Raw genomic sequence first — 19,632 nt, 5'->3', positions numbered from 1 at the left:
AACCTCTATCCCGAGACATGTTAGTTTTCCCGCCAACATCTCATCCGTGTTGACAGCCAGGATGGATGAGAGGCGCGCACGCTAACCCAACCTAATGTATCACACGCATGCATACATAAATTGAATAATAAAAAAGAATCAACGTCTCATTCTGATTTATCACAAGCATAAGATGAAGCAGCGGAGCGCGCGTTACAATGACGAAAGACGTGTGTGTGTGTGTGTGTGTGTGTGTGTGTGTGTGTGTGTGTGTGTGTGTGTGTGTGTGTGTGTGTGTGTGTGTGTGTGTGTGTGTGTGTGTGTGTGTGAGAGAGGGAGAGAAGAGAGTATGAAAGATATGTTGGGAAGATTAGATATGACAGGAATTTGCTTGTCCCACGCTTTCTCGCACTGCTCTGAGAGGCTTTGAAATGCAGACACGTTTTAAAACAAGACGACAGCCCCGGCATTGAGAACGGACAAGTGTAAGATGAATTGTACTTCATTACACTTCATATTGTAGTGGTGTAACTAGGATGAAAGTTTATTTCTCGTCCTCTTCCCAAACATAATGCTTGTTGTTTTTGTGTGGGGGTGGTTGGGTTAGTCAGGGGGGGGATAGTGCGAAATCTGAATCCGTCGTTCTTGTAAAAGCACAAATATTTACTTTGACAGTTTGACTTTACTTTTTCTTTTCCCCCTTGACTCGTTTCAGTGCAGGATTTCAATTAGCTGACATGGCTGTCATTAATGATGGGTGTAATGAATGATTACATTCATGTGTGTGTGTGTGTGTGTGTGTGTGTGTGTGTGTGTGTGTGTGTGTGTGTGTGTGTGTGTGTGTGTGTGTGTGTGTGTGTGTGTGTGTGTGTGTGTGTGTGTGAGGTCATGCGGAAACGCTAGGTCAAGCTCATCCTGTTAGCTCAGAGCATGTGAAAGGGATCACCACAGGTATCGGTGACTGGTGATGAAGGACTGAGGTACGGACCCCCCAAATGATCCTCGTTTCACTCACTGTGACATAGTAATAGTATTCTGGATCCTGGGTCGGTAACCAGGTACCTCCCATCCCAACGAAGCTCAGCACCCAGAGGGAGAAACACATTTTACTGATAGGAAGTGTTTACAGTATCTTATCTTCCTAATAAAAAGGAGGGATCACATTTTGAATTGCTTTTAAGTCCATATGATAAATATCTTATTTCAAACTAAATACTCAATTTTTTAATTTGAGTATTACACCGGAATGTATCAGAGACATTTCTTGGCAAACTAGTCCAACTAAATAAAGTTACCCCCTTTAACGTCAGGTGTTCCTATAATAATGCCTATAATAAAGTATAGCAAATTAACCCTCCCCCTGCACCCAATGGTTCAGTGACTCGCTGAATGCCACAAACAAAAATGTCTCTGACTAAGTATTTGACCCTTGAACTTAGCGCGGTCCCATTAGGGTCAAAGGTCATGCTGGCTTCTTTCTGCTCGGTTCCCCTGGCAGGGGCCGTAACTCAGGGGGTGGACCATCCTCTACCGCCCTACCCACCCCCCCAGCCCCCAGGTACCTCCCCCCCCCCCCCCCCCCCCTGTTTCCCACAGGGTCCCCAGAGCTGGTAGGGCTGCTGGGTCGGATCACACGGAGCACCCCGGCCTTCCGTCCTCCGCTCTGGGGATTTATTGGCTGCCAGCGTGTTTATCCCGTCCACACATTCCACGCCATAGCCTTTGGTTCGCGAGCGGCGAGAGGCAAACGAAAACACACAAAAAAAGAAGAGAGAAAAGGGCGGGATGTGGGAGGAGGGGTGGGGGTGCGAGGCCTCATTCCTCCAACACCTCCACAGCTTCCAGTGGATACAACATGTCCCAGAGAACAGCCATAGGCTGTGGTCAGTGCTGGCCAAGAACCTGCTATTGAACAGATAGCTTGTATCTCTATCTTGAAATTGATTTCCATTATCCTAGAGAGATTTTACCTTTTCCAAACATTTAGTAGCATTAAATTTGGCTTGAATTTTTGTCTAATTATCTTGGAGATTTGAAATGGAATCTTAAATAATTTCCCATTCTTCAAAATATTTTTTTTTAATATTTCAAATCTGCTGTTGTCTGTAGCTTTATGTCCCACCGGTCCCTTGTCTGGTCAAAGAAAAGTGTGTAGCATTGCTAACCACAACATCAACTGCTTCAGTGGTTCCATTGGACGCACAATGGCGGTACACGCTTTCTAGGCTTCCTGTCATGAGGCTTGATCAACAACAGTAGGCAGGTTGGTCCGTCGCTGAATTCAGTTGTCCTTTATCCAACCCACTGAGGATGAAGGCTTTATCGAGTAGACATGAGACTTATCCCACGCTGTGACTGTTCTCTGTAGAGTAGGGAACCTGGCCAGAGCCGGCATAACGCCTCCGCTGTGGTTATTCAGACCTGGGGAAGAGGCTTCAGAGGCCAACAGCCTCTCCTTGACACTGGCATTGTGGCATACAGGAGCTGGGAGTGTGTGTGTGTGTGTGTGTGTGTGTGTGTGTGTGTGTGTGTGTGTGTGTGTGTGTGTGTGTGTGTGTGTGTGTGTGTGTGTGTGTGTGTGTGTGTGTGTGTGCGTGCGCATTTGTGTTACTGTGTATCTTTGTTTGTTTTTGTGTGTGTTTGTTTCTTGGTGTATCTCTTATGTGTGTGTGTATGTTTGTCTCGATGAGTGTGTCTCTATCTTTGTGTATCTCTGTGGGTCTAGGTGTGATCATGTATGTGTATGTGTGTGTGTGTGTGTGTGTGTGTGTGTGTGTGTGTGTGTGTGTGTGTGTGTGTGTGTGTGTGTGTGTGTGTGTGTGTGTGTGTGTGTGCGCATTTGTGTTACTGTGTACAATTGTGTGTTCCTTTTTGTGTGTGTTTGTTTTTCTTTGTGTATCTCTTCTGTTCTGTGTGGGTATGTTTGTCTCGATGAGTGTGTCTTTGTCTTTGTGTATCTCTGTGGGTCTAGGTGTGATCCCGTGCCTTTGTGTCTCTGTGTGTGTTTGTGTGTGTGTGTGTGTGTGTGTGTGTGTGTGTGTGTGTGTGTGTGTGTGTGTGTGTGTGTGTGTGTGTGTGTGTGTGTGTGTGTGTGTGTGTGTGTGTGTGTGTGTGTGTGTGTGTGAGAGAGTGGAAAGACACAAATTAGAGAGAAAGGAATACTACGACTCGTAATCAGTAAGATTTTCATCAGCAAGTTATTATTATCATTTCAATGTTACAGCGAAAGCATACATTTATGGTCAAGCTCAATCGAGCATGAAATGAAGAGCCCCAGAGTGTTCGAGTACAACTCAGTCCCTCCATGATTGCTATGTATTCACTCACAGTTGGAAAACACTTGGGATAAAAGCATCCACTAAATGACACGTATACATTTGCATTTGTTTTCATTTCATTCTCAACTTGTGAACGAGACCACTCTGCATGACCAACTGCTGATCCCCGCTTCCAAATGGCGGTGATTATGAGAAGAAAGAAAATCCATCATAGCAATCACTGGGATAAACTCTGGTAGATATCAGCACGCAGTAGCCGCAATGTCATGTGCTACAATGAATGTCTGTTCATGGGTCATTCTCAGGGGTTTAATTGCATCCCTCTAAAGTCCACCAGAAGAATAGATTAAAAACGAACAGAAGATCATAATCCCCTACATCTTCCTCATTCCACACAATGGCAAAGAAAGGGGGTGGATTCTCACAGGTCTCCCCTGTACTTCCAGTATAAATCTGCGATGGCATAGATTGGTTCTTAGAGTGTGGGCCAATTACCAAACTAATTTCTGGAAAGACTGTGGGTGTGTGTTGTGTGTGGAGGTAAGGAACTCTTGTTTCCTACCTGTATCGATTTAGAGTTCGAGAAGGCCCGTTATCAGACCTTTGGATAAGGTTGCTACATCGGTGCTGTAAAGGAAATGCAGCTCATATTTCCCCTCCATTGAGCTGTGGCTCATTCTCGACAGCTACACATCACCTTTATGTCCTCTCAAACTAGAGGCAGATCAATGCAACCTTACTGCCCTCCTTCAAACACTCTCATTTGTCCATTTGACATTTATGAGATTTAGGAAGAAGGAAATAAAGCCTAGTTTCAAGGGGATCCAATAAAAGTCCCCTGGTAGATTTTCATACAATAATACGATGATATCTACACCATGGCTACCAGCTCCCAGCAAAGAGCCTGCTGGGCCAGTATCCAGCCACATGCAATTGCTTTAATTGCATCTTTATTGGCATAACCCCCCCCCCCCCTCAACGGTCTTCTGAGAGCAGGTTCTAGGCTGCCCCTAAAATGGCTTTAAAAACACTCAGAGTAGTCTGAACCAAGTCCGCTGAACGTCATTAGACAGAGTGGCCACAGGCTGATCGAGCCCTGAGTTGCCAAAGTGTTCCGTGAAAGCTCATTGGTCCAGGGCGGGTACTTGGACACAGGACGTTGTTACTTAAGCATTCCTTAGAAGGACTATATCATCCTATAAGTAAGAACAATAGATTTTCTGTTACACACCTCTTTGCACGGGACTTACTACAAAGAGAAACCTGAGGTAATCGGAATGTCTTTTAAGTGGGTTTCGATGGGCGAAACCTGATCTAACTATGAGGGAACTCAACCTGGCTGAGGCCTTAGGTCTATACACAGGGTGCAACCTCAAAACACTGATGACTTTCACATAACACATGAACACATCCTTTACATGAAAATCTTTGCATTACGACTATACCTCCTCCCGTAAACGTTCAACAACCCCTGAGAAAACACGGCAGCAGCACAACCCCACTCGCCAACATGGAGCCATTGTCCGTCCTCATTGTCCTCGCATCACGGAGTTTGGATTGCCTCAGCAATATGAGTCACCTAGCTTCGAGGAATACAATACAATATTTCATCCGGCTGCTGAACCAACACATGTACACAAGGACACGCTTCTGACCACATCAACGATGGTTATCTCCCAGGAAGAAATAACAGACGAATGGACAGGCTGCCAAACTGACAGGACAGGCGACAAGATGAGGTGAGAGAAGCGATGCGTGTAAGACGCCTGGACTGTACAGCAGGACATCTGTCCAGCCCCACGTCCCCGCGTCGTGCATCACCCCCAAAACGCCTCCCTTCTTGCATTTCATAGGACGACATGGTATTTCTCACGATGCCTCCTACCTTCAGCACTGTGTGAGACCTAACCAGCCTAATCACCCATACAAACACAGACACTCCCTTGTACGGTTTGGAGAAAGAAGTCGGTGCCCTAGAGAACAAACCATAGAGGGGTGTCAGTCATTGGTTGTAGCGGCCAGGCGTTGGAGGGGTGAGGAGGGTCTGAGTGGGCTTTTTGCAGGACAGCAGCACTTCACTCTCTGCTGCCTCTACTGCTGCTGCTCAGATCCTAAGGTTCTTCACTATAGGGACTATCCTCCTCAGCCTTCTGGAGCTGAATAACCGATAGTTACTATTGTACTACTTTTTTATCTTTTATTGGGCTATTTGTCGATAGTTTATCAGAAGCTTTGATCTAAAGGGACTTACAGTTAATTTATTTACATAAATGTCATTATGTCAGGATTTAAGCTCAGGGCTGCTTACATACTCTAGTCGTTGGGATTCAAATCCAGAACTTTTTCCAGAATAAACTGGGTGTCATAAAACACTATCCTGCCCCTGCAATTAATCATTTTATACTGCTCAATTCACGAAAGCCCAGTGTGTAGATGATGCCTGTAGAAATGGCAGAATGATTGAGGAATAGGTGTTGGATAATCTATCTAATTCTAATGAGACCTTGGGGAATCAAACTGACAGTCCATCGATTTTGACCGATATAGAAAATAACTACTAAGGTTGTGTTCTCTCTTTGGAACTCCTTGTTGTGCAGCAATGGAAATTGTGCCATATCAACAATTTGGGTCGTGGTTGAAAGCTTATCCTTGTGTGAAAGATCTGTTTCACACCAGAATCAACCAATCCTCAAAAAATATCACTTGGTCTGTAGTTAGTTTTACATCTAAAACAAGTATGGTCCATACAAACTGGGTTCATTGGTGGGACTGTGGTGGACTAAGTCTGACAGGGCCACAAGTGTGTGGGGGTCATTTTAGAGTCCCGAAAGAGAGAGGGCATCCTGAAAACATGGATCACAGCTGGCACTCAAAGAAAGCCAAGGGCCTGGCTACTGGGTCTACATCCCAGTCTTCATGCACTGACAGCAGGGGATTACGCATAGCAGGGAGACTAAACACTACCCTCTATTGGATGACTTGGAGATATGCCTTTGGTGATATGCTGTTCCCAGCAGAGTGCTCTGCAATTGTGATTTCAATTTCAAGGCCAAAAGCTCATCTAAAGTGATTACATTTTTCTTAGCATTGTCTCGATCTTTATGAATGTGGTAAGAGAAAACTGCCCCGTGCTCGAAGTTTGCTGCAGTTGAACAGCCTTAACTTGAGTCGTGTAACAGCCTTAGTTAAAGTTGATGGACAATTCTGGTAGAATTTCCCATGGTGATTTGGTGAGTTTTTCCCCCCCAAGATTCCTTCCCTGACCAGCCCTAACCAAGCCAAAGCAGCACCTAAACACAACTCCAACCAAAAACCTCAACCTTTTCTAGCGTATCATTAAAGATATTCTCCCAAAATGTCAATTTTGCTAGTTAGTTAAACTTACAATTATCTTTACTCATAGAGTGATTTCTCTCGAGCACTCTTCCCGAAATTTCCAATGCTATTAGTTCTTGAAGTCCATCATGATAATAGGCTGAAGAAGAAAAAAGGAGAAACCAATTAGCTTGATTTGTCATGCAATACTCCTCGCCAATCTTTCATTCCTTCTCCTTTACGACGTCCTACTCGTGGGATCAGTGGACCAGCATGGGGCCCATTCATGACTTTGATAAAACTACACAGGCAGCACAGAGTGGGCCAAGTCTCACATTTAACAAATAGGCTTAGAAATTAATTAACTTGGTACACACGTTCAAACTGTCATGGTGATTGGGGAACTGCAAGAAGCCCCGTACGGCTCCCCCTGAAATTTTCATTTCAATTGAGTTGATGAGTCCTCCGGCCATGCTTTGGAAAAACGGTGCTACAGGTTCATGCTTTAACTGCATGGGGACTACCAGCTATATTACAGAGCCAGATGGCCTGCAATATAATTATTGCAGGGAGTTTTGGGGAATTTACTATTATGTCAGTCTCCCGGGCTTGGTATAGTAGTAGATTAAAGTTTGGGGCCAAAGCACAGATTCTGCTGATTCGGCATTGATCACTGCAGTGCACAATAACTGTTGGTAATTGTGCAGGTGAGGTGAGGTGGAAAGGTCAGAGGTCATCCTTTCATGTGTGTGCAGCAAACAAACAGTGAGAAGATGAAACCTAATTGTTATGACATTAAGATGGCCGGACAGAAACATGTCCGGTCATGCCGAGAAGGTAGCTTTTCTGTAGTGGCGAGTCTTGATCATGACCAATCAGCACATTGTGTGAACGAGATGAAAGAAAGTGTAAGACAGTCAAGAGCAAGACCTGCAGCTGGGCAACCAATCAACATCCTGTGTTCATATTTTGCATAAAGGCCTGAGCCTGTGTGAAATACCAGCTCAAAGGAAATACACTATAATTTATCATTAGATTTACTATTGCAATAAATCAAGTGTTATAGAAGAAAAATGCCCAGCCATTTTAAATCTGGTTCTCATCTCGGTGAACAATAACTTAAACTGAAAAGGATTGGATATTATGAGGTTATGATTTTGTGTTTGCCGCACAATTATCTTGCTTGCGTTTGTGTGTATGCGTTTGTGTGTGTGTGTGCGCTACAAGTAATCTTATCAATGCACTTTATGTACAGGACTCCTCATTATATATTTAAAGAGCCAGTTTCACTAACAGGTGTGAGGGCAAATAGTCATTACAAGCTCAGTAAAAATCCAACCGTCACAAGTGGGTTTTTCCAAAAAGAAGTAAAATGGAAGTCCAGCCCTCACACCCAGTGCTAAAATATGAATATGAACGCGCTGAAATAAATCAGTCATTTGATGCAGAGGAGCCGCATATGGTTTTAAATCCCCCAAGTGACCCACCATCTTATTTCCCCAGAGATGGAACTTCAAAGTGTTCAAACGAGGCCTCCTGCGGTCCCCCCCAGCGTGGAACGGTCTGAATCCCCCGTTGTTTCCCTACAGATCATGTGAGCAAATTTCAGCAGTCGAGAGACACCGCCTGTCGGCTGATATTTTAAGCCGAATTAATGATTCACCTTTTAGGTTATGGGTGCCGAGAAGGAGCAGTCTGAGAAGGTCATGGACTCTTTTAGCTATTACTATTTGTCGATTGACTATTTGCCTTAAAAGTCAAATATAGTCTTATAAATAGCTAGAAGGGATCAACTGATGTAGGGTGACATTTCGTTTTTTTCTATTTTTGAATAGGTTACGATTTGGCAACGTTTTTTGCTTGTGTATTTCATTAGCCTAGGAACCAGGCAAATCTGCCAACACATGTTTTATTTGCTCTGGCATATGCGTCTGGCCCCCATCCCATTCTGCGCATGTTGATAACGCCCCTTGGAAATCTAAAATTAACCGAGAGGTTCCAGTCTAAACGAACACACAAACACACACTTGGTTGACGACAAAGCATCCCAATACCAGAGCAGGGCATACATTCTTGGCATGGGCAGGCCCAGTAGAAATCAAGCCCCGTTAACCGTGTTTGCAGTGTTCATTGCATATTTTACCAACGGGGCTAGTTTTCTCACAAAACACTAGAGCACTATGCAAGACTGTCCAAAAACAGTTGATGGAATTGGACGGGCATTTAACTGTGACAGGAATAATGCTTGTTGCATCCATTTACGAATTAACCTGCCGTTACCAGCAAGACGATCGCGTCACTGAGCTTATGCAGTCAGTCAGGTGAAATGAATAATCACACCTTTCAAAAGGTTACCCCAGCATGAGAGAAGAACAGTGATTCAGCGTTCCAGGACCCAGCTTCTGACCCCGAGTGCTGTATGTAAAAGAGCGTCACATTATGGGCAAGCATGACGAAAAGTATTAAAAATGTTAACATTTATTGCTGTTTCTGAATACCACATTGAAATCAGGAGCATTCAGAGTATACACAGAAATTATACTATTATATATGGTTTCACAAAGGCAGTGAACACATACCGTATTACAATCTACAAAAATCTACTTTACAGAAATTTAAAATTCTAAATATCAAAAAGGTACAGCTGCAGAAACAGGCGTGGAACTGTAACCAGTGACTGCTCTGGATATCCGTGTGTGAGAATAACATGGGGACATCACAAATACAAAGTAAGCAGAAAGTCCTCTTTGTACGTACAGCTGGCTTTGGACATTAGAACGGGCAGACAAAGACAATAATAAAAATAAAACACTACAAAAAAAGAAATGATCCGATAAATTATAATTATAGGGTTGGGGGGGGGGATCTTTGCATTCAAAAATGTATATACCTTACAACAGAGGCCTGCCAAGGGCATTTCAGTAGCATTCTTCAGTGGGGGTTGGATTACGGATCATTGACAAACATAGGGGTAGTTATGTGTAAAAAGGACACGATGTGGGAGGTAGGGAAATGCGTCTTCCGGAAATATATATATATATATTCATAAAAAAATGCATCCTCAAGTGATGATGGCACTTGAGGGAAGCCCGTGGTGGTGCCGTGTGCTTCAGTCAGGAACAGTTGATGGTGCTAGTAAATCTTTCCTGTAAGCTCAAACTGCAGTGATGGCTGGAGTGGGGTCTGTTCCCGTCCTGTGGCCCGCTAACCAAGTCGAAGTCTTCAAAAACTGACCTCTTCCATTTCTTTCGGTCCAAAAACAGCAGGACCGCTTAAAGATGGTGGGTGGGGGGGGAGAAAAGGATAAAAGTAGCAGAATAACACGGTATCCGAACTGCCCAGTGTTGAAACGACGACAACAAGAAGATAGCTATCCAAGGGAGTCAAGGTTGTCAGAACGCACAGCTCAGAGACAAATGACCTTCAGGAAATTTTTAAATGAACAGAAGCAGTAAGAATAATTATATATATATATATGTATAGAAAAAAAGAAAAACCTTTCCGGTAAAAAAATAAAATTAAAATAAGAAGGAAAAAAAATTCAAAACCAAAATTGTATTTGTATGCCCACATTAATGCCAGGCTGCATTTTGGAGGGCACGCCCACAAAAGCAAGACACAACGTTTGTCTCAATTAGCAGACAAACTGTCCCTCATCCCACGCTGGACTCATGGACTCAGGGTGGATGTTTTTTGTGAATGGTCTCGGGTTCAGGAGTCTAGTCTAGTCCTGGTCCATGGGCTCGTCACTGGTCCCAGTGTTCAAGCTGGCGCCCTCTGCGGCGCCCTCTGTAGGGGTCTCCGGTGTACTGCTGGAGGGAGCGGGGGCTCCCTCCTCTCGGACCTCGGCGCTGCTCTCCTCGACCACACTGCTACTACTGCTACTGCTGCTGGTGGTGGTGGTGCTGCTGCTGCTGCTGCTGACCGGGTCGCTGGCGCCGTCGTCGCTGTCCCTGCTGGTGTCGGGCCCCTCCTCCGGGGTGCCGGCCGGGGCCTGCTGCTCCGTCTGGTCCATGTCGCTGCTGCCTTCCTCCTGGGAGCCACACGGCACCTCCCTCTCCGCCTGCTCCTCGTGGCCCGGGTCGGCGGGCATCTCCGCCTGCGTGCTGCTGCTGGGCTCTGGAGGACAGACGGGTTCAGGGGTTGGACCACTGTGGGGTCATAACTCAGACTTGCACACCGGGGAAGATGCTGGTGACCCAAAGGGGACTTTGTTTCACGAGTCCCAGGCTACTAACTAAACCCCGGCCTCACTAGGTGATCTTATCAGTGTACATCATTAACTAGAGCGGTCAAGGTCAGTTGGTTGGTCGTTATGCACTTGTTTGACCAAATTGTGGTCGGACAATAGTTGGAGTTTCTTTCATCAGGATAGAAAACACTTTCTAATCCATTCATTTCAGGTAACATTTGAGCGATAAGCTGTATTGTGTAAGAAATAGTTTTTAAGATTTCGTTACAATAAACATATGGTTTGACAGGGCGGACTACATACCCTAGTTTCCATAACTTTTAACTCATCCATCTTCAGGAAACACTGCTAGTCCTAACTACTGAACATTTACTCGCCTCCAAGCTAATGAAAAACCGGTTGCTAAAAATAGTTACATCAGCAACGTAGCCCTAAAAATAACATAAACGCTTTGGTGTGTTAATCAGGTCTTCTTTTATATCTAGCAACATTCAGCCACTTAATCATTTGTACCAAAGTAAATAACATCTACTTAAAAAGGTAGCTGTTGGCGTGCCATCTACCTCAGAATGGGTCAAACTCAATAGAACCACCATACCTTGTTCTTCGATGGAGCCCGCACTGCTGGAGGCCACGTTGTCCTCCTCCTCCTCCTCCTCTTCATCCTTCTCCTGCACCATGGCCTCGGCCTCCTTCGAGGAGCATCCCGATGTGTGCAGCTCTCTCAGCGTGTCCGACTCCTGCTCGTCGTCCTCCTCGTCCTCGTCTTCGTCGTCGTCATACTCCTCCTCCTTGTTGTTGAACTTTAGCCTCTTCACCTCGTGCTGCTCTGACTCCATGTCCTCCTCGTCGTCGTCTTCGTCCTGGTGCTTGTTCTTCACTGAGCTGCCCAGGCTGCCCGACTCCGACACCTCACTAGAAAACATATTCCAAAAAAGAGTTTGAGCCAGAAGGTACAAATGACTACAGGCATACAGAGGGGTGTTTCTGATTGATCATCATAATAAACAACGTGTCACCGGGTATAACCATCTGCCGAGTGGTTAAGCAGCGATAAGACAATGAGACAATTATTTGAAAAGAGAAGGAGGCACAGCCCTAACAGACAGGAGGCCACGTTGGACTTGACTTTCAGTTTAGATTCAAGGCAGTGCACTTATGTTGGAAATGAGTTGCTAGGATGATATGAAATTCATTTGAAACCACAGAGCCGGCCCGTTTCTTTGGGGAAGACAATTCCAAGATAATCATTAACGGTTACGGCACATCTGGGACCCATTTCAAAAATAACAAATCTTCAACTTGATTTTACTTGATAATCAAGAGCCAGAGGCTCATTATTATGGAAGCATATATGTAGCAAAATTCAAATGGCAATGCAATTTGGAATTCCATTATGCATTTGACAATGCATTATGCAATTTTATAATGTAATTTGTAAATACGTTATTCAAAGTGTATTTTAAAATGCAAAGTGACAATGCAATCCTCATTTAAATTTGCAAAAGTTCTAACAATACAAATAGAATAACATTTTGTCAAATTCTTTGAGTTCCTTCATACAAATTGAAAAGCTATAGCGTCCCCGTGATTGCAATCCACTTCGCCACGCTCCGTGTGTTGCGATATTCAAATGACATTTCAATCCGCAAAACGGAATCCAAAGAGGAATCCAAAGAGTCAATATGCAAAGTGGCAAACGTATCAGCCAATCAGCGTCTGGGCGGGAACTACGTCACTTGCTCGTAATTTCCTTGTTCACTTCTAGTTCGTATGTGTCAGGTCCATGGTCACCAATGGTGATTATTGATACGCTCCGAAGTTTGGCCGATGATGTGGAGAACAATCGTGTTGAAGACACAGATGCAGTAGATAGAGTGCGTGTTCTGGGAGATAGGATAGACGACTTATCCTCACGGGTACGTTTTGACGCCAGTGTGGTAAACACAAAGATTTCCAAAGTGCTACAGGCACTGGGTGCGAAACATAGGGTCGGGAGACCCACCGTCTCCACCCACTCCTCACCTACAACGCTCTCCACAACCTAGCCCCCAGTTACCTCTGGGACCTCCTCCAAGAATACACTCCCTCCCGCTCCCTCCGCTCAACCTCTGCTGGACTACTATGTATCCCCACATCACGACTCATTACGAATGGGTGCCCGGTCATTCAGCTGTTCAGCACCCAGGCTCTGGAACTCCCTCCCCCCACACATAAAACAGTCTGACACAATAGAAAGTGACGTAGTTCCCGCTGGTGGCTGATACGTTTGCCACTTTGCATATTGACTTTTTGGATTCCTCTTTGGATTCCTCTTTGGATTCCGTTTTGGATTCCGTTTTGCGGATTGAAATGTCATTTGAATATCGCAACACACGGAGCGTGGCGAAGTGGATTGCAATCACGGGGACGCTATAGCTTTTCAATTTGAATAAAGGAACTCAAAGAATTTGACAAAATGTTATTGTATTTTTATTGTTATAACTTTTGCCAATTTAATTGAGGATTGCATTGTCACTTTGCATTTTAAAATACACTTTGAATAACGTATTTACAAATTACATTATGAAATTGCATAATGCATTGTCAATTGCATAACGTAATTACTTATTGAATTGCAAATTGCAAATTGCATTGCCATTTGAATTTTGCTACATATATGCTTCCATACATTATTGTAATCAAGTGTCTCCAGTAAAGTGCTGTATAAAGAATGAATTGTCTTAAAATAATCCACAAGGGATTTGGGGGAAAATAATTCCACAGAAATGTAGAATTTCACTATTCCAAAGTCATTAACAGTAGGTATGCTTAAGACATGAAGGTATGGCCGATTGAAACAATGTTACCATAGCAAAGTCACAGCAAGATTCGGGTAAATAACGAAATTCACTTATTCACTTATTTAAATTTCAACCTTATCTAGCCAAGTATTTGAAGGATTAGCAGGATGAAAGATCATAGCTCAAGGCGACTCAAATGCTGTCAACATCGTGAGTTTAAAAAATATTAGCATCCTGTGCATTATTTAAACAAATCAAACCGGATATAGAGGCCACTGTAGACAATATTTGAGTGACTTCCAGCCAAACTAAATTAAAGGCTACCAGTGTTGTCATTACCTGGACTCTTTGTCGTCCTCCTGGTCTGGTTCCGAGTCCTTGTTGTCTGTGCTGTCTGGCAGACCGTTGGCTGCTAGTGAGCTGGCCAGCGACATCTTCGGTCGGTTCAGTGGTCGCGGAGTCCCTGGTCCGTTCACTTTCCTGACAAATGCAACAGTAGAAAACACAAATAGTTCAATAGAATTGCATAACAGTCTAATAGAGGCACATAAAAAATAAAACAACAAGTCTTTATCAGAGAAAACCCATGAAAATGTATATCATTGAGGATATTAACTATTGTTGAGTTCTGGATGAAGCAATTATGGCACCCAATTTTTTTAATACATCACTGATTGTTGGAGCAGTGTGTTCTGGGGTACCAAACTAACCAACATACAAAAAAAAAAGTCATCTCTCAATTAAGGTACAGATCTTGTCATCAAGATTACCTCTCTGAGAAGGCCGACGTGTTCCCAGGAAGCATCACTCCATTCATTCTACTGATTCCACTGCAGCCATTTTTCCTGCAACAGTTTGCTTGTTAAATTACCTCCATGATTGGCTACCAACAAGTCCATTATCATGTCCTCAAATTCACCAGAAGGGATTTTAAACACCACTTACTCTGAGGTCGGATGGACACAGCTAACCACCATTACATTCTGCACACAAACATGAGCGGACAAGGTTTCAGATAAGATCAAGAAGGCAATTATATAGCGCTATTTGTTTGAAAAAACACTAATACAAATCGAATGTTTAGCACAGATACATTTCAGATGTACAATTATAAGATGACAGAATAACCAAGACAGGATAACAAATATTTGAATAAGAAAAAGGCTGAAGAGGACACACACCTTCTCTATACCTCGGAGGAACTTATCTGTTCCTGTGTAGTTCCTCTTGGGCTCTGTGAGAAGTTCACACAAGCGCTGGATGGTGAATGGGATTCTGGAAGCAGACAACAAGCAAGCCATACAGACATGAAGAAAACCCTCCATTGTTTGCTCAAATATGCGACGCTAAAAGTAGTGGGTGACATCCATTTTTTTATATTTGAGAATGAAAATCAACAATGGATCTTTAGTTGGAATACAGATAACAAAAACGTGTGGCTTTAGGGAAATTTATTTGAAGAGGGAACTTCAGATTTTCCATCATACTGCTTAGAATTAAGGTTGTATATTAAGCTAGCCTATAGCATATAAATAATTCTGTGTGTTCAAGGTTCGAGACTATTCCCCTTCTCCTCCACTTAAAGAGTTTCAACACTTTCTCAAGTCTCTGGCTTCTTTAACCTCTACTTTGAGTGTTTGGCAGATAAAGAGCAGTAAAAGTTGGTTATGATGGTTGGTCTGGTCTAGATTGAACATTAAAGAGGAACGAGTGGCGCCATTTCTTTAAAAGAGGTTCAATCATAAGGCTTCGTATGACGTTTGGAAACGATAAGTATACCAAGTGAAGGAGGTCAAAACCTTGAGACTCCGGCAGAGACATAAAAGCCAATTAAATAACCAATCACATTTCACAACACAGATCTGGTAGGAGGTGCAAGACTCAAAATGTACAGCAGACATAGCACTTGGTTCCAACCCACGGTCACGTAAATAAACAACTAGCATTAAAGTGTCTTGCAAGTGTTTTTCTTTTAAAGCCATTGCTGAACTGAATAGAATTTATTCTCTCCCAATCTGAACTACCCAGGAACTAAGGCAAGTAAAATTCAGTAATCTTCAAAGAAACTATGCTATAAACAAGTTGATAATATTAAGTAGAACATCTTGCCTGTAGTACTTTTACAGTGTTTCCCCCAGCACTGTATGGTTAAGCTTTAACAATAGGGCCCCGCCTTGACTACCAATGTATAAAAATATATATATTTATAAAAAGAAAAAAAATATATATATATATATATAATGCATTAACAAAGTAGAAATCTCTCTTAGGGAAAGAAAAAATAAAGATATATAACGCATTAGGAACAGTGGTCGTGTCATAAAGCTTTTTGAATGGAATTAAAACAGAGAAGACACTTTCTGGGGGAAACACTGTTTTAAATAAGCATTTAATTAAAAAAGCACCCAAAACCAATCACTGATAGACACTTTAAACAACCAGCTGCCCTACCATCACTTAATATTACGCATGCACAAACTGGCACAGACGACTGCCAACTCCTAAATACATGTCTCAGTTTAGTGTACAATTACCATGCAGAAATGGTCGCGAGCGGCTTTGTACCTACCCATTATATGCCTTCACTATCTTCAGTATCCTCTCCTTCATATCCTCAAATGGGATGGACTCCACGTTGGGGTTGGCAGGGCCTCTCTGTTCGGGTACCGAGACCCTGAAGTCCTCCATGACCTTCTCCAACTTGAACAGGAAGTAGTTCTTGAACTGAGGCCATTGAACCCTGGAGGAGAATGGTATAGACAAAGGGGACTTGAAGACCCCCATTCTAATGTTTGCATAGAGTTTTTGGTAAAAGTTGCTCTTAGAATGCTACCCCCACATCTAGTATCAAATGTTGATTGGATGATCTTGTTTGTCTGACATAGCCAGACAAACAATTTATAGCACATTTTGAAAAGTGATTTAGTGAAGATTTCAAACTGAAACATGTTACATGATGCCCCCTTTGTATATTATTTTACAGAGTGGTCACAATGAGGAATTTTAGTCTAGAAGATGCCCCCACAACCTCTAGTGAGCCGGTAAACACTGCGTGTAAAAATGTCGTCAGCCATGTAGGATAGACAATTGAACCACTATTTGTGCATTAAACACTGCCTTCAGGAAGTGCATAACAAACCAGCAAACGGCAAGCGTTAACATAGCACATTCTAATTTTCATATGTAGAGTGCTTGTCTAAAACCATGTTTTACTTACTACGCTATACAAACCAAAACAATTGAGGCAAAACCATGTTTCTATGTATACCAGCAAACATTTCGGAATAGTTTCTATAAAAAGGAAACCTGTTTTATTATAATTGAACAACAAATGTTACACATTAAGAAATACATACATTGCTCAATATAAACACTGACCTTGTCATTTTAAGTTTGTGGTCATCAACAGGTAGTCTTGTCAATGATGTTAGTAGGACTGTGGTCACTTAATTTTTCTTTGCTCATAAAAATCCTAATGCAAGTATCAAATGTTACAAGACACAGTTGTGGAAATGTAAATACTTACAGGGTCTCTCCGGTCTTGGCGATATGGCAAAGAAACTGCTCCAGAAGAGGAAAGCTCTCTTGCTTTCCTTTCTTATCGAAGTCTGCAGAGTGCAAATAAATACATAAGCCAAAATGTTAGAAAACAAAGAGCCAATTGCACTCGATATACAAGTACATGTTTTAAATTGTTCATATGAAATGCTTCTATAACCGTTTAAGGCGAAATGTAGGTGGTTTTAAGGAGTCACTCAAACAGCTATTATAACATGAATGGCAGGGTATTATGCAGGATTGCTAAATAACCAGGCAGTCCTAATTACATTGATGGTTTAATAGTACCGGTGACACATTACAGGCTGTTGTAGTAACTGCTAGATTTCGGTTAGTAGTACAACTAACTAAAGGTCAGTATTCTGATTGTTTTAGCTGGCTAGGAAGATAGCTAAATCAACTGGTTTAGCCGGCCAGCAGTAATGCCCAATAAAGTGTAAAATAGACGACAACAGTCAGGGTCTGCCACTCGTCAACCGAAGAGTACTAATGTCACATTTCTTAAGCGGTCGAGGTCGTTCAATTCACGACAGTAATGATGATATTCACAGGGAAAGACGATTTTTCTTTTCACCAAAAAGCGTTAGCTACATAGCCTAGGAGGCTAATATCACTGGGTTGTTTCCGTAAAAGGGCTCGTGAATTAGCCTTAGCATTAGCCTGACACTGTGTAGCCACTAGCCAAGCAGCTCGGCTAGCTAACACCACTAGCCTGCAAGCTAAAACATTCGTAGTTTTTCCCCTATAGGTTTATCCATCATAGCAAACCCCAAAATACGAGTCACCGGACACAACATCTACCGATGTTGTTTCTAATGACCTTTCAGCGCTTCCTGAAGTGAGTCAATGTCCATCATGTCGTCGCCCCCTGACAATGTTCTGGATGCAGACGGCACACTGGCGGCTAGCGGTTAGCTGCTGGCTGCTCCGAGTGGAAGAGGAAGGAGCATTTTAATATGGCGCTAGTGAGGTCACTGCCTGTGCACTCACACAGTTCTCCCACCTTATGGTAAACACAGATACGGGCTCTTTTAATACACGCTATGTTATATAAAAGTATCTCATTTAACTAAGGTATTGTCATTTTGTAATGGTGTTTGGATACGTTCATGGTTATCTACGGTCGAACTATTTGATCTCTCTCTCGCCCCCTCTATTAATTAATTAATAAGTCCATTCAGAAGTTCACTGAGAACCACTTTGATCTTTAAATGTAAAACGGGCTTTAATTTCGCCATGAAATAAGTAACTGTGAATCCATTGACTGGATTAATTAAAAGGTCCTTCCTGCCGCAAGAGGGCACGAACTTGTTCAACTGTCGTGCCCGGGGCCTCCACCAAAGTAAAGTTGGTTGGGCCAACTGACAATAAATCAGAGTCATAAACGCATTTGCGTATAAATAACCTCCAATTGCATCTAAATGCAGAGAAGCAAACCAAGGTAAAATCCTTAATAAAAATATTGCCGCATGTTTTGCTTTAGTTTCAGTGTAGTTGGCAACAAAACAATAAATGTTTGCCTTTGTTGTGGTAAATTGGCATGCAGAAGTGTCTGTACTCACTGGACAGCATGCGAACACGGCAAAGTAGTACAAATAATATATTTTTCTCACTATGGGACTCTTTAACATAATATGCTTTCAGTAGGCATCTGCCTCTGCTGTCACTAGCCTAGGATGTAGAGACAGCTTATCTCACAAAACTAGCAATCACTCATATCTCGGTCACCGCCTGCTTGGTAGTACAGCTTTGTGGAAGGCTTGACGGGCTGCTGTCCTCCATCATCAGAGACCCAGATAACGGCTTGTGCTCACGTGCAACCTTAGCGTCCAGCTCCAAGACAAGCCGCAAGCTGCCCACTACCTCATGATGCCCTTGTTTGACCTGAATCTATGCCTCAGCCCAGCAACCCACAGCAAAGGCATCCCACATCCAAACCACCTCATTTAAAATTCACTGCTCACATCTCTGAATGAGTTTTAAATTCTGTATTCGCTTCTATGTCTGTACCTACACTCAGTATCTCTCATCTCTACACGTTTCAAAGACTCCCCCCCCCCCCCACAGTACCCTACTCCTTCTTCTCCTGTGCCCTCTCCCATACTAATCTTATCACATGTTCCTCATGCCACCGATCACACTCATGAAGTATTGACAACACCCTCTCTCCTTTAATGTTTTTACTCGAGAAGGTAGAGTGTGCGCACACAAGTTACATTTTTCAAGGCAACAGTAAGGAAAAATCGAATGAATGACAAAATCTGAAGATTAACAACCATGAAATACTATATAATAACTAACATGTTTGAGTTCCATAATAGGCTATTTGTACATTTGAACTATTGAACTTTAAAAACATCATGATGTAATGCTATCATTCCTGGCAATCCCCTGTGTTCTGACAAACGGGTGCAAGGTCATAGTACTATTTTGGACTTGTTCCTTGATCCCTAAATCTATTTTTAGTTATCTTCCTGTTGCTGCCCTCTGTGTTGGATCTTTAAACGTTTACATAACTTATCCTCTG

At 42.9% G+C, this 19,632-nt stretch overlaps 1 protein-coding gene across 1 annotated transcript; it reads right to left on the bottom strand.

The window, feature by feature from the left end:
- Positions 1-8,338: 8,338 nt before the first annotated feature.
- On the bottom strand, positions 8,339-18,070 carry ppp4r2b (protein phosphatase 4, regulatory subunit 2b). The gene is made up of 9 exons (XM_056606022.1): positions 17,926-18,070; positions 17,074-17,155; positions 16,117-16,287; positions 14,729-14,822; positions 14,493-14,530; positions 14,318-14,392; positions 13,887-14,027; positions 11,363-11,679; positions 8,339-10,691 (listed from the first exon to the last, which is right to left on the bottom strand). Exons 1-9 carry the CDS (start codon positions 17,960-17,962, stop codon positions 10,297-10,299), a joined length of 1,350 nt encoding a protein of 449 aa, XP_056461997.1. The 5' UTR covers positions 17,963-18,070; the 3' UTR covers positions 8,339-10,296.
- Between the last annotated feature and the right edge of the window lie 1,562 nt (positions 18,071-19,632).

This window comes from Gadus chalcogrammus, chromosome 13, assembly GCF_026213295.1.
Source record: "Gadus chalcogrammus isolate NIFS_2021 chromosome 13, NIFS_Gcha_1.0, whole genome shotgun sequence".
Taxonomy (NCBI): domain Eukaryota; kingdom Metazoa; phylum Chordata; class Actinopteri; order Gadiformes; family Gadidae; genus Gadus; species Gadus chalcogrammus.
The sequence above is the reverse complement of the archived record's forward strand: the minus strand, read 5'-3'. Positions and strand labels throughout refer to the sequence as shown.

Bases quoted from the DNA above. Each gene is read 5' to 3' on its own strand.
- ppp4r2b (XM_056606022.1), bottom strand. From the start codon at position 17,962: ATGATGGACATTGACTCACTTCAGGAAGCGCTGAAAG. The intron at 17,156-17,925 runs GTCATTAGAAAC...TGCACTCTGCAG, and splicing joins ACTTCAGGAAGCGCTGAAAG to ACTTCGATAAGAAAGGAAAG. The intron at 16,288-17,073 runs GTAAGTATTTAC...ATTCTCCTCCAG, and splicing joins GCCAAGACCGGAGAGACCCT to GGTTCAATGGCCTCAGTTCA.